The following is a 15,587-nucleotide window of genomic DNA, read 5'->3' as shown; positions in this document are numbered from 1 at the left end:
CTAGGCTTGTCTGGGATTTGCAGACCCTTTTTATTTTGAAAGAATAAGTTTTTAAAAAGCCAAGCCATTCTTCATCCACAACATTTGCACCCTATCCATACCAATGACATTCCCAGTCATTTGAGAATGGAATGCATTCAAGCTTTGCATTCTTTAAAAAGCTTTCAGCATAAAACTCAACTCTCTGGAAAAGCAAATAAAAGTAGTTACATGTAATTTCTTCTAGATTAAAAAAAAAAAGCATAACTTACCAAAGAATTGAGGAAAAAAACTCCTCAAACTAGGAGAAAACCAGGAAGAAATGGAAAGTATGGTGATTTTGACCAAAATTATTGTTTTCAACTATGCATATGTTATCTGAATATAGCAATTATGAAGATGACACTTGAATGTTGAGTTAGAAAACCCTTTGCACAGAACTTTTCAGACCAACCTCAATGTTCAGTCACCAACAGCTAACATAGCTATATAGGGGTTTTTTGTTTTGTTTTTTTAAGACTCAGGACATATTTCTGAACCTATTTTAGAACTGATACTGGGTATTGGGGCTTGGTAAGAATTTGTAAGTCTCACCATCCCTTTCATGAGCCTGTAAGCCAACTGGTTCAAACTCTCAAATGAAGTGATTGTTTTTCCTTCACGGCTGTTCACCACCCCATACAGATGCCATTACTAGCAGAGAAACAAGATAAAAGCAGTGGAGAGCTACTCAACTATTCCATACACCAGATCTAGCAGCGTGAGGCTGGATCCAAAATACCTGCTAGCTTCACCTACAGGTTTTCTACAGCAGCTCTTGCTAACAAGTGCTGGAAACGGCAGAGCTTTACCAATGGCTCAGAAGAATCACTCCACCTCTCCGGAGGAGAGGAACTGCCTGTTATGAAAGGCCTATTTAAACCATACATTTCTCCTTCACTAACTAGTTCCCACTATTCTTGCCCTCTAAATACGCAGTGCAATCCCAAGAAAGATCATCTACAGCATTGACAACAGGACCACTTACAGTAACTAATTTTTGTTCTCATTTCTATAGACTTCAAAGAACCCCACCACCACCACTGTACACTCACCATACAACTGTGAGAACTCATTCCTAAAAAAAAGAAAAAAAAACTCACACACGCAAGAACTAACCACTTTGGAGATGCATTTATATCCTGAGAGTAACAGCATATTTACAGTTACCATTAAAATTCCCAATCCTCCCCCAAGTGGCAAATAACAGTAATCTATGCATTACGTTTTATTATATTTACCACCAAACACAAATGAAAACAAAAAGATGAAATGCTTGCCTGAAACTATAAATTCAGATGAATTCAACTGCATATTGAAATATAGTCTACATACAGGATGTTTTCATGACCAACCAGAAGGGTTAAACTATAGATAGTTCCAGTTTCGAGCAAAAACTGTGTCCCTCTAAAAGTCAGCAGCAGCACTAAAAATGTGCTATCTTTGTCAGATTCATGTGGCTGCCCCTAGCTGAACTCACCTCGCCTCTGTCACAACTTAAATAAACGGAAGGAACCTCAAGCTTACACGCTGTAATTTGAGAACTTCTGCGCTAAACCACAGGGCAAATCCTCTGAATAACAAGCACCTTTACTGCTAAAGGCTCCAAAATAACTGGAGAAAAATCACATAAATTAGGTTTCACTACTTATTCTTAAAAGTGCAAGGACAAAAATGAAGTCTATAGGGTCTGGTGACCAGTCCAAATTCACACCAAGGCTATTACCAACTTGTTCCTATCTCTGTTCTAAACATCAGCTCACACTTCTCACATTTTCAATTATACAAAGACACTTCCATGTACATCTTTAATGAACCCTAAGAAATAAGATCTGAAAATATTTTGCAACTGGGTATTTTGGGGGTGGGAGGGAAGAGTCCAAAATACTAGAAAGAGTTTAGCAAGACAGCTGAGGAACAGCTGAACCACCACCAGCATGAGCTTTGCTCACCATCTTAAATGTCCCAATAGACCCATGTGCTACAAAACGAACCATCCCAGTTTTTTTCAGGTGAGTTAAATCTTTGGCTCAGTTAAGATCACCAGCTCTGAATTCTGCTGCTTTGCTCACCTGTATCCACCTTCCTCTCCTGCCAAGTCAGAACATCATTTATTTTTGCCTTTGCTCAGTTCCAAGTTTTTGTCCCTCTGCCTAAACGAGCAGCAATTAGTTCATTTAGATTACTAATGTGTCAGGATGTAGGTAGGTCTGCATCACATTGCCCTCACACAGCCTTCTCCACAATCAGGCAGGTACTACAAACAGCTGCTTGGCCCAGTTTCACCAATCAGCACAACTACCATGAAAAGTAAGATTCAGATTCTCTCTTGGTCATGAGATCCTGCCAAACCCCAGCCCTTACCACACCGTCCCACAAGCACAAAGGAGAATAACCGAACACCTTCCAATGGAGGTGCCGCTAGAATACAAGAAAATAAAATCATCTCTCAGACTTAGTCAAAATTCTTATTGCCACCATGGGCTTAAATTCCTAGTCAGGATTTAAGAGGATAAAAAACACACGAGGACCTTTACTTAAAACTCTGTGCATCCAATAAATTCCTCAGCACAGAGTCTGGGCTGTTCAACAAGATAAAGAGATGGCAGAATGCAAACTCCTTTCTAAGGACCAAGACTCCAGTTTCAATCTATCCTTATCCTTCTCTCAAAGAATTCTACTTCCTTGCAACGCTTTACACATAGGTTTTAGGCTGCTTCCAAAAGTGAGGGGGGTTTTTTAATATAGAAAAACTTAAAAGCAGTGAAGCAATGTTTACAAGTTCAGAGAAGTCCACAAGGCAGCTGTAAAGAGGTCAAAGTCTTGGTCTCCGATTCTATCAGTTAGATTGTGCTGCTTCTCCAAACACAGTTGGGCTAAATGGGTTTTTAAGCTAAAACATAAAGCACAGTAACTGAAAAGAAATATGTTTTTAAAATACATGTCACTGAATCACAACAGTATAAGGAGACTGTGAATCGACATCAGGACGCAACATGCCGAATGCTGGATCCTGGCAGCTGATCATCGTCAAAGAGAAAACCAAACAGCAACTAATTTTGCATATCCTATAAATCATAAACAAACCTTTATCAAAAGCACTATCGAATCCTAATGTTTGTAAGTAAAACATAGAAGAATTCCTATTCTTGTCAGATATATTATACTGCATATGCGAAACACTCCCTGAAAGCTAACATTTCAGTCTGTATTTTCGTCACAAAAAGACAAGACAGGGAAATAGCAAAACGAGAACTGTCATGTACTGGACTGAAGAAATTCCCACAGCATTAACAGAACTTAACTGGAAGGCTGTTCATTCAAGAGTACGAATGGGATATGGAAGAATCTGAATCTAGACCTAAACGTAGGTAGCCAGCCTTTCCTCCTTTCCAGTTAAACAAGAAAAGATTCAACTAAGTTAATATAAATTTCAGCTTAAGATTTGGGGAACAGAGTACCTTTCACACTCAGGTACGCAGAATCCAAAGCTATTCAGAATTCAAGTTACATGTTCATTGATATTTATTGGCCTGAGCAAAGAAATACTAAGGTCTCTGCTGAATTCATGGTAATAATATCCCAGATTAATTAGCATTAAAGAAAGAGATGCCAGAAGCTGATGAAGCCATACAAAATGCGCTGTTCTGTCAAATCTGGAACTGGTCTCTCCAAGTAAGGGTGAAGCAGATTTGGAAGTCAAACAGAAAGTTTTGGTTGTCAATATCTATCTATTTTGAAGCTAAAAATGATTCTATCCTACAATGCCACTAATCAATCCCTCTGTCATGAAAAAGACAAAAAATCTCTGCATTTAAAAAGCTGTAGTCTTAGTCTGAAAGAATTAAATCCTTCACTGAACTGTGCAAGTCTGTCCTGCTGCATGCAACACATACTGCAAAATGGACATAATTGAGGCACCTAATTTCCCCTTGTTTGGCATGCGTAGGGAATGAAACTTAGTTCTCATTTATTTTTAATATGATTCACAAGACAGAATAACAAGTGAGAAAGATCTGTATGTTTCAGCCACGGCTGCCAGTACAGCTTTGCCAAAGCAACAAATTTGGGTTTGAAAATGTTCTCAGCCTTTCCCAAGCAGTAAATAAGGTTGCTCAGTAAGTAACTGGAAAAGCTGTCCTGTTCTCCAGCACTTCATTCCTCATTCTGCCCGAAGGAGGGCAGGGTGAGGATCACAGGAATGCTCTCGGCTTTGCAAGGCCCAACATGTGCACTGGGCAGAGCCAAGCACGCCTGCAATCCCTGTTCTCCGTTTGCCTGCGTACCAAACCAATCTGGCAGGGGGAAGAGCGTGAGCCCTGCCTCCGTTGCAAAAGGAAGTGTAAATATCACCTTCTTCACACAAAACGCGATAGACTGAAGCCACACCTTCTAGCAAGGCAGTAGCTTTGGGATGAGAGTAAACTGGACATGATTTGGAACCAGAAGACATAGGTATGCCTGAAAAAAAGTTAGGCTACTTCACAAGCAGCATGCCAAGGCAGACTGGGATTAAGGAATTTTAACTTCTCTTCTGGTGTAAGAGATGCTTCCCCACCTTTCCACACTAAGTTAGCTATCCTGAAAAGTTTATCATTATGAAAACAAAACGAAACAAAAACAAACTTCCCAAAAGTGAATTAAGGGCCCATCTTGGGCTTCCCTTCAGTTACTGACCCTGGACACAAGAATACAGTACGTAATGAAAAACATTACCTTTTATATTAGCTACCTTTTTTTCCTAACTAGATTTAGAACATCAGCTACCCTGTTTTCAAAAAGGCATACAGAAAAAATCTGGACACCAACTCAGTTTAACAGCTTTATTTTATGAACACATGGAAACAGCTCCTCGGAAAACTCAAGCTCACCAGCAAGAACTATTTTGACTGAATGCTTTCAGTAGAGGACTCCAACATACAGCAACTGAAAATTATAAGATTCATAACTGTATTTCCCTCACTTTCACCTACACTGTCACTCTTATAAATTTGAAACCTTTAAGGGCTTTCTCTGCTGGGCAACGCTGCAGAAGGGCTCCTAATAAAGAATTTTAAATTATTCCACCACCACCACGTCCCCAGCCCCTTAAAAAAATCACATTCCACTGGAAAAATTTTTTTTTAATGATACATTTATAAATTGTGCATGAGGCAAACTACTTAAGTACTCCATTTCATTTTAAAGGCATGCTTATTTAATGCAACAAAAACCAATGCAAGCCTTTGTTCCTTCCAATTATGCATCTCCCCTTACACTTTAGTCCTTTGTAATGCTGAAATTCAGAACGCCCACATTTTACTGGTATAGGAAAAATCAAAGTGAAACTGAACAATTTGCACAGTCTAAATTGAGCAAAAGAAAGGCAATAAACTGACAGTATAAGTAAAGGGGTAATAATTTACAGATTCAGTCTTAATAATTTAGGGTACTTACAGCAGACATCTGGCAAGCTCTTTAAAATGTAGGTTACAGCTGACTACTTCTTTAATATACTGTATCATTTCCAGTTATAGTCAAGAGAAATCCAATAGGAGTTAGTTCAGCTAGAAAAATATTTTTTTCTTGAATTCGGCTGGTTCTGTTCAAGGCAGCTAAAAACCTCGATTAAAGGGATAGGATTATAAAAGCTCAGATAAGGAGTTACGGTGAATAAAACCAACTGCTGCAGGTTTCATTTGTACTATACAAATTGAGTTAACAGCCAGCATGAATAGGTCCTTTTAACTCTACGATATCATTATCCAAGGTTAAGCTATTAGCCTCCACAGTTATACTATTGAGTACTTCAATGGTTAAAAATGGTCATACTGGGAAACTTATAAGTGCAAGGGGATGCTGCACCTTTAAGCCTTGTTAATTTTCAATGACATTTTACAGAGAACAGCTTGAGCCCTAAAAACCTTCCAAGCTGGAGCCTGAAACCTGAAGTCAGGAACAAGAGACAGCAAAATCCTGCTACAAATTTTCCTCTAATTCAATCTGACTCATGACCTTCAGCCACAGGCAGCTGGAGGCTGTGTTATTTCCCATCTCCAGAGGGATACAACAATGAAGAATCCATAACAGCTACCTATTTATAGGTGAAGAGTAAGAGCTGAAGTATTTAATGCGTATTTTCTGTCCTATTTTCCACATCTAGTGTTATCTTCTAGCTGATTCTGTAATCTGGATCCCAGTATCAGATTTTAGTCAATTTACAGACAGATCTCCAATGGAAGGTTCACATCCCTCGAGCGTGAGATTTAGATTTCAGACAAGATAAAACAGTCCTCCCATCCTCCCTCCTGAAGAAGGAGGGGGAACAGCCCTAGCCACTGTCCTTTAGACAAGATAATTTATAAAAACAAGCAGCCTTCTTCCTATTATTTTTACAGAAGTGCATCACTTTTCAGAGCTCTGAAAGAACATCAAAAGTAATAATGAAGCACATTTGAAAAAGCTCCCCAGTTTAAGAAACAGTTCTAACATCAATGTTCAAGCTAACTGTTTAAAAAATAAATAAATAAATAAACCCTACCTTTATAATCATCATTTTTATGAACTTAATCCTTGCCTCCTGACCTTCAGGCACACAAACATAAAATACTTTTTTTTTGCCATATCATAGCAGCAACCTCTCAAACAGAAAGCATCTCTCATGCCCTATGCAGTTAAAAAGAGACAGCACAGCACATGTTTTTAGGCAGTTCATGTCAGCCAGCTTGAAATCTCTGAAATTAAATGTAACATGAGCAAAATCTTAAAAAGATTTTTATTTCACAAAGGTATTCAAACTTGAGAGGAACTCGTCATTTTTTAAAAAGTGACAAAAACTTAGCTACAGCAGTTTATAGACAAATTTTATCCCAAGCCAAAGAAACAACTCTAAAGAAATGTTGTAATACCTTACTTTAGTCAAGATGATCTTCAACAGCTGAAATGAAGAGCGCTGCTCTTGTCCTAACACCTAGCATCTTTCACAGCGGCTCATGCACCTCATCCCTTATTTATAACAAAGCTACAAATCTTCTAAACAGTAAATTAGGCAATAATGATAGATAGCCAATGATTTTAACTACCAGGTATCCCACACGAAACAATTACAGTTGTAAAAAGGAGTTCCACATTCATGATCAAAACAACTGCGTGGCAGTGCTTTCTATGGACCTCTTTGTAAATATTCTAGCTTTTCAGAAATGGAAAACCAAGTTTCCAGCATACAAACATATCACACAATCTTAGTATGGGTTTTCTTGTTCTCAAGAAGTCAGCTTTATTTTTACAGGTTGATTTTAACTGGAAACTATAAACTAGTGAAAAAATTAAGCACCACAGATGTAACTAGTTAAAATTTTTATCAATACTTTACAAGAAACAACAAATTATTTTCAATGTATCTGTACCATTTTATACGGTAGGCATACTATTGCATATATACTGCACATATATATATATCTCCATATAGCGCTTCCACCTAGGAAGTATCATGTTTTTAGCTATTAATCACAGACACCAATGACAGTCTCCTTCAGGACTCGTCTGTTCTGCATTCATTTCAGAAACTGACCCAAGGGCAATACACACATGCATAAGGAAGATCCAAACCAACAATTGTGGTCACATCAGCTCCTGGCGGACTCAGCCAGCCTTATGACCAAAGTCACGTTTTCAAAGCAGCTCTGCAAGAAGTGGTAAAGCTGGACTTGCAGTGCTTACCTCTGAAGACTTACAGATCCTTAGCATTAAGACTGTGTTTTCCTGACAATTTCCATTTTTATTACAGAAGCCAAACTCAACAGGCTACAAAAAACTTCATTCATGGGATGTAAACAAACTACACTCACGGAGTATAAACACTGACAAAGAATAAGCTCACTGCAGAATCAAGAAATCGGTTCAGTCTTCATAATGAACTAAAAACAAGCCCACTACGTCTCTGCGAAAAAGTACAATGCCAGAATTGATGCAGGTATGTGTGAATGCCCAAGGTGCAAGTTGTTTTCAGTCTTCCTCAGTAATTCTCAATTGGCTTGAAATGGAACAGGAAATAGAAATACGCATGAACAATCATGCTTTCAGAATTACCGGGCAGCTCTAATGAAGGAACAGTTCAGTATTTGGTATGTTTCCAACCAAATCATTTCAATAATACTAGATTTGTATTCAGATTTTTGGCATTAAATTGCTCTGCTAAACTCCGGCTAGTGCAAAAAACTGACATTTCAGTCAATGTTACAAGACGACAAGCAACACTATTAATGAATCATAAACCCTTACAGAACAGTTTAAAAACAGAATCAGCAAAATTCCAGTAAGTATCTGTAAGCATTTAAAACAACAATAACATTTAATTTCAATTTACAAGCATGCAATAACAATCCCCAAGAAATAGAAGTACCATATTTGGAGTCAAACTGCCTGTGGTCTAGTGACCAGCTTCTCTTCTCAGCAGCTTAAGCACACTGCATTGTTATATTTAACCAGAAATGGCAGACATCATGAGTAATGCCTACTGGAAGGATTTCCCTCCACTATTCCACGTGCTGAAGAACCATTTATAGGCATTTCTTTGGTACTCATCAACATAGTATCTTTCCACAGATGCCTAGCATATTAGAGATAGCTTTCAATTTAAAATGTGGCCTATGCTGCCCTCTAATTTATACTGACATTTGAACACCATTAATCCTAGATCATATACATTTTACATTGAAAAAGCCTACAGCTCTTTTATAGTAGACAGATTATAGTTAACTAGATTTTTTTGAAAGCAATTAAAATGTGAGCTATTATTAGGTGACTATTTAGCACTTTAATATTTTGCAATGCTGTATCAAAATACTGTGCGTTAGCACCACAGACACTTTCAAATTAATAGCTGTTGACTACCAAAAGCATTGGACAACAGCAAGAAATACTGTTTTGGCCTCATACATCAACCAAATTTGCTTGAAAATAGTGACAAAGATACTCCTTATGACACCTACTAATCTCGCCTCTTTAGAGCAACAAAACACTACCTCTTCACTGCTTTCCACATGGATGCTCTGCATAATCATGTGAATGATAGTTAAAAAAAATTTCAAAGGAGTCCTTTCAGTTTTGAATCAATGTATGGTTTGTGGGTTTTTGTTTTTTGTTTTTAACCAACTAAAGAGGTATTTTATGAATAGGTCTTGTTGAAAGTCAAACTAGGAATTAATGACTACTTGTCTAATATGAATATATTCCTCGATCATCTGTGCTGCACTAACTACAGCACAGAACACTTGCATCCTCAGTGATCGGGTAGCATCATTAACATGGGATAACATGGGCAAGACACCTCTTCTCCTAGGATTATAATAATAGAATACTCATTAAGAACTTTTTCTGCTAGTATTTTAGAAACTAAATAGCTGTCTTAATCACATGCATAAGTGTGCCAGTTCCTTTCTTTGCTGCAGCAGTTAATAAAAAGCACAAGAAAAGGATTTTCAATACCTTCATTAGCTCACTAGACTAGACCGTGTTGCAAAGACACCTGATGGCAAGAGGAGGAAAAGGAATTCTGGTTAGTTTCAACAGATAATTTATAAGATTCATGAACCTAAAACAAATCCCTAACTGCCTATCAATTTTACTAGAGGCATTTTGCCATCTGTATTTTTTGGTAAAGTGCGATTACAGGGAAGGAAATTTTGTGTTCAGGAGGCTTCCTATTTCTCAGGAACAGGGATACAATTTCCTTCCTCTCTAGACACAATCCTCTGTGTAAAGTTAGTTGTATTAGTCCTGAACTGTGAAATAATCCTGTATGAGCTCATTAGTTTGACAGCAGAAATCTCCCTTTAACACTAGTGTACTAATACATGGGCCAGAGAGAAATAAACTACTGACTACAGGTTAAGGGTTACATGAAGTCCCATCAGTGCTGAATTTATTTCTTTCAGAATACAATAAAGACTGGAAAAATCACAGACTGAAAACACACATATGCTAAAGGCAACCAAACTGAGCTGCATGGAGACCTGTACACCAATTGTCTGGTAAGTCTGATCTATTCAGAGACTGACACTAATGAAGCTAAACACTTCAAACTGATTGTTCCAAGACCTCCTATATATACAGGAAGATAATCCCAGGTGTGTGCCCAGAGACCATTGACAACAACACTCAAGACGAGGCAGGTCCTTCTGCAAATTAATGCTACTGTGGGATTCCTCACCACTTTAAAAAGTTTCCCTGAACAGTGTTGTACGCATCAGCCACCAATTTGAAGTAGAACAGGGGAAAAAAAAGTTACTTAAGTTGCAGGCAGATTTCTGCACTTTCCAAACCCTTAGTAAAATTACAGTACATCTTTATTATATTCGGTTTCCCAGCAAAAGGAAGGAGCTCCTAGCAGTTATGCCAAAAATTACAACTACTGAGAAAGAGTATAGAAACCGATATATTAAAAACAAAGGGCCAAAGATGTATCCCCACCCCCTACTATTCACACATACATAGTTTTATTTAAGATTTAAAATGTCTTTTGTAAAAGCCAGCGAAAACTAAGAATCATGACAGTGAGACATGAGAAAACTGTCAAAAACAGTTGTGTGAACTGTGAAAGATTTATTCTGCATCAGAGTCCTACTGTAGTTGCTGACTAAATTTTCAGTTAAGCAAAACCTTTCATGAATTCCACGTAAACCAATGAGTATTATTTGGCATCTACAGACATTCTTGAAAAAAAGCAGCTAAGCACATGTGAATGATCCTATTTTTCTCAGTTTGGCATCAACTCTTAATTATATTTTAAGTGTGCTATTGCTGACCATTTTAGCACATTCAGTTACTGTGTTTATCTCAAAGTCTGATATTGTCTCTCCTGACCAGCTAAGCAAACCTCCCAGACACAATGAAATTATCAGCATTCCATACCAGATCCCGCACACTCAAAGTTAGGAAACTATTAAAATCATGGCAACAGACACCAGAGATCACTGTAGTTGTACTACCCCCTTTTCATTTCCACTAAAAATCGTCATCAGTAGTTTACTTGAAACTGTTGTAGTATTTGCACTGCAGCACTACAGAAACTCTGCTGCAAAAATTTAGGTCACATTTCCTTTAAGCTTACATGGGTGTGTGTACATGCATATTGATCTAAAGCTCAATGAAATTAATTAAAAGCTCCTCACTGACTGCAGCGTACATTGAATCAAGACCTAAATGACTTCAGAGGCAAAACAATTACACTTTAATTAAACATCACAACATTCTTGTGAAGTAGTCAGCTCATTTTATAGAAGGATAAACTGAGTCAGAAAGTTTCAGAGCTTGCTCATGGTCATAAACAGAGCTAAGTACTTAAGCAGCTCCCATATTTGTTAGTTATCCTCTACCATACAGAGAAAATGGACTTTCTAAAAATCAGATAAATCCTTGGGCTACATATTTTCAGGAACTAAAACAGAACATTCTGAGGTAAGTGCAATACTTAAACAAATTTATCAGCTCTACCTCTGTTCCCCAATCAATAGCTAGTTTAGACACAGGAGTTTCAACTATGCAAGAAGCTCAATTTTTTAGAGTTTTTTTCTTTTCCATGACAGTTTATCCCCGGATAAGATTTTTAGGTTGTTAAAAAACAAACAACAACAATAAAAAAACAAAACATATTCACACTTATGATTGTTTTAATAAAACTGGCTTTGCAGATTTGATAAATCTTTCAGGGTTTGTAAAACCCTGAGAATACTTTTGGAAAAGCAAAAAGCACGATTAAACTCCTTAAATTCAAACAGACATTTAAACCATATATAAGCACTGTAATGTTCTGTCAAATCAACAGCAGTGAACAGAAATAAGAAATTCCCTTTCCTTAAGTTTTGGAGCATTTGTTACTTAATGCTTTCCCCAACGCTGAGTTAAAGGAAATCCCAAAACCAGAATTGTATTCTCCTTATTCGATTACCAAGTTTTTTTCATTATTTTTCTGATCTTTGGTTTCTTCTCACCTATTAATACTCCGTAGTTTTGCTCATTCTGGTCTATCTGCTTTTTTATTTTTTGCCAACCGAAGTTCAAGGACAGGCCACGGCTCTTTAAAGGGAAAAAGAACTGTAAGTCTCATCCATTCTCAGAGATAGAACAACATCAAGAACAGTAAACAATTCCTTTTTAAAAATGAAATTAAGTTTGTTATTACAAAGTTATTACATTTAAAATGTATAAAATGTTTCTCCCATATACTTACTAGCAAGCAAACATTACCTACATTTCTTAGGGTGTGGAGTAGGTGACAAAGTGTTTTCATTCTGCTAATTTACATCTTCAGCATACATCAGCATCAAAACATTATGATCTTCTGGGACTATTCATGTACTTGTATATATGCAAAAGCTTTTTTGGAACTAAAGTAATGGATAGTATTACTTCTCCAGCAAATCAGAACTCTTATACTGAAAACATAGAATATCTAAGATCTGTGATGTAAAGAGTTCTTTTAAAAACAAAATTTAAAAACAGGCTCTATAAATGAGAATTATGCACAGTTTCTGCTTATACGGTTTAACACTGAAGACCAGAAATACTTACATAAGCACTTTTAAAAAGAACATTAAGGGATCTCATGGATTTTGGTTAGCCTATAGGAAAAACATGCAAGAATAAGTGCTTTTTTAAAGAGGGCTCACTGGAAAACTATTCAATGCTAAGATTTCTTTACCATTCTTGACACCTTTCTTAGTAAAAATCAAGGTTTATTTTTGGCTGAATATCCTACCATACCATTCCAGAAGTACCACATCGAACAGTAGTAGTTTAAATAAAGAAAATGCATGATTAGTTTTATCATCACAGCTATTAAAATATTTGGAAACTTAGTAGAAACTTAAAGACATTTACTCTGACTATGTGGAAACTGAATTATAACTACCTTTTATCTAGAGGCTTATGCCAACTCTCATAGTAAACATCCGGCCCAGTTCTTAGGATTACAACCTAAAAGTTTGCCAATTAAGAACACTAATACCAGGTCTAAACACTTCTGCATTATGTTCAGAATGCTGCTAGGATAGATGCAACAGGCTACTTTCATTGCTATATTTCAGCAGGAAATTCAGTCTGATGACAGCTTGCAATAAAAGGAAATACAGTTTAGCATCCACATGCATGGAAATATTTCTGAAGATATCTAATCTTTCCTTTTTGAAACACCACCTACAGGAAGTTTTCCCAAACACATTCAACAGCAGCCTCCAAAAGCCGCTTGCTTCTCCATACGCTCAACACTTTGCTGCATTTCTGACATCTAAACCTAGGTCAAACAATGAAGATAGAAGCTTTGTAGTTAACAAGAAATTTAAGAATTGAAATATTTATTAAAAGGCATATGAACATATATATTCATTCCAGATAACACAAACATTCTGGAGAGGGAACAGTAATAAACAGTATGAAACTACTACAAACAGGTCAATCTCACACAAGTTGTTTCCTAGGCAAATCACCACCCATTAGCGTTAGTTATACCTCATCAAGAACATGCACATGTTCACTTGGTTTGCCTGTATACAACTGCAGAACTACTTTGAATTTTTAGATAGATGCATATCACAGTCAAGGTTTGCAATTACAAAATTTAGGTTTTGTTTCAGTCCACTTGTGGTTTTGATGAGAAAACAACCCCAATTGGTTTGGAATCCTCTCTTCTCTTGTAAAGTTACTGTGCTATGAGACCCAGTGAGGAAAGGTGGTAAAAAAGTGGAAATTCATACAACTACAGATTTCCCACAAAACTGGGATTGAGAACTTGCTTTTCGTGTGCTCCTAATACTTAATGTTAGGACATAATCTATTTAGTGAAATGTACCAGGGTTACCCAACTTTTTTTAAGAGAACAGACAGAAGCTTCAAATTCTCTTCAATGTGAGGTCCCTAGCATAGCATTTTCTCTTTTGGGAGGCAAAGAAATAATCCCCTTCCCCCATACACCTGCACTGCTTGTGCAATATGTAGCTAGAGCTCCTGTATGCAATGGTAAACAGGCATTCAGGCAAATGACAAGCATGGTATAGCCGATATGCATTTATTACACTGATTCTTGCCAGACTATACAATGATTTTTCTGATGAAGATTTTGGTATCTTCCCAGTTGGACGTCAAAGAATACTGGAAGCATTTTTATATCCTATACAAGTTTTTAGAACTTCTGTTGCAATGTTTAAAATGAACTAAAACAGAACTACTGCTTTGAAGCAGTTTGGGGTAAGCCATAAAGCTTCAGCCAACAGCCAACCAATTATCAGTTAACTTGTTCAAAACCATGTTTGCTATTGCATTTATTCAATCTTACAGGGTTCCTTGCAGAATTGCACTATCAAATTGCACATCAACCAAACAAGCACTTAAATCATTTGCCAGAAATTCTAAATTGTACTGAGGCAGCTGCCAATTTCTACCAAGATGCTAGCAATCCCTAGTGTAAGAAAAGATGCTTTTCCAGCTAATGGTGAAGTGAAGCCACTCCAGTGTATCTGAAATACACCTGCCACCATTTTCCGTCTGTATCTGTTTGCCAAGGCAAACAGCAGGAAGCCAGCTTTGAGGCTGATAACAAAATAAGCCCACACTTAAAAAAGGAGTAATACTGAGTTTTCTGTATGCCCCTTCACCTCCAAGGCCCTTACTATCGAAATAAACCCCTTGAAGCATGTAGTCTGGCCTCACCCTTCACCATTTACATAATGTTTCTCCTTCAGCAGGCTATTTCTCATCGCATATGAGCTATAAAAATATCAAAAGCAAAAGTTTACAGCATGCAAGCTTAGTGGCCACCAAAAAAAACACCAAGGTTTTGATTGTATAAATTTACTTAAAAAAAGAAAAAAAGATCATGTTCCCAAAACACTCAAAAGACAGGGCTATCAGTATGCTAGACTAGTCAGATCAGACGACTAAGCAAACTACCTAACTTGCCTCCAATTTTTTTCTTTTTTTTTTTTAATCATCACATCTGCAGTATGTCTTGCTCTCCTCTACAGAACATCAAAGCTTATTTTGCTAAATGTACCAAGATGAGGAACAGCCAAATGAAAGATGATATACAGCAGAACAAAATACTCTCTTCTGGAGAGGAGAGAAGGCAAATGCAAGTCAGCTCGTAGATGCATCCCGATGGAGCACATCCGGATGTTAAGCAGAAACTAGCATTATCTCTTACCTGCTTTCTGGAGCACTAATGTATTTGGATTTTGAAAACACGGCTGTCCCTAGTTTGATATTTGCTGTCCCTGTCTCCCGCGCGCTTCAAGGAGGGACAGCAGCGCGTCAGGCAACAAGCGCTGCCCACCTCGCTGCTCGACGCCAAGCTGCAAGTTACAGGTGCCGCCTCCGACCCTGCGGCCGGCTCCTAGCGGACACGCAGCCTTCGGCCGAGGCCGACAGCAGCAGCGGGCAAACCCTCCGCTGGAGACTCGCCGCAGCCTGGTGCCAAGGCGGCCGCACGGACCCCCCGCGGGGGCACCTGCGCTGGGCACCGAGGGCCGCAAGGCGCGAGGGGAGGCCGCCCCGGCCGCGGCACCTGCCGCCCGGGGGCAGCGGGAGCGCCGGGCGCG

The 15,587-nt window shown here is 38.0% G+C and overlaps 2 protein-coding genes across 9 annotated transcripts in view; both read right to left on the bottom strand.

Moving 5' to 3' along the window:
• The window catches only part of LZIC (leucine zipper and CTNNBIP1 domain containing), a 34,710-nt gene that overhangs the window by 4,358 nt on the left and 14,765 nt on the right, over nt 1-15,587 (bottom strand). The window contains exon 8 of one of the 2 annotated variants that reach the window (XM_026073947.1): nt 11,985-12,072. The exons of the other annotated variant lie outside the window; for it this stretch is intronic. The gene's annotated coding sequence lies outside the window, so the exon portion shown is untranslated. Of the gene's footprint in view, nt 1-11,984; nt 12,073-15,587 lie in introns of those variants that run through there. 2 annotated transcript variants of the gene reach the window in all.
• Nucleotides 1-15,587, bottom strand: part of CTNNBIP1 (catenin beta interacting protein 1) — a 44,029-nt gene that overhangs the window by 20,692 nt on the left and 7,750 nt on the right. For 2 of the 7 annotated variants that reach the window (XM_026073955.1, XM_026073956.1), the window contains exons 2-3: nt 12,568-12,617; nt 11,988-12,072 (exon numbers count right to left, since the gene is read on the bottom strand). The exons of 1 other annotated variant lie outside the window; for it this stretch is intronic. In XM_026073955.1, coding sequence (XP_025929740.1) covers nt 11,988-12,072; nt 12,568-12,603 — 121 coding nt within the window. In that variant the 5' untranslated portion in view covers nt 12,604-12,617. 4 more of the 7 variants (XM_026073958.1, XM_026073957.1, XM_026073954.1 and 1 more) reach the window with 3 other exon arrangements.

Source organism: Apteryx rowi, unplaced genomic scaffold (genome assembly GCF_003343035.1).
Source record: "Apteryx rowi isolate R43461 unplaced genomic scaffold, aptRow1 scaffold_38, whole genome shotgun sequence".
In the NCBI taxonomy this organism is placed as follows: Eukaryota; Metazoa; Chordata; class Aves; order Apterygiformes; family Apterygidae; genus Apteryx; species Apteryx rowi.
Note: the sequence above shows the minus strand (reverse complement) of the source record. Positions and strands in the feature narration are given on the sequence as shown.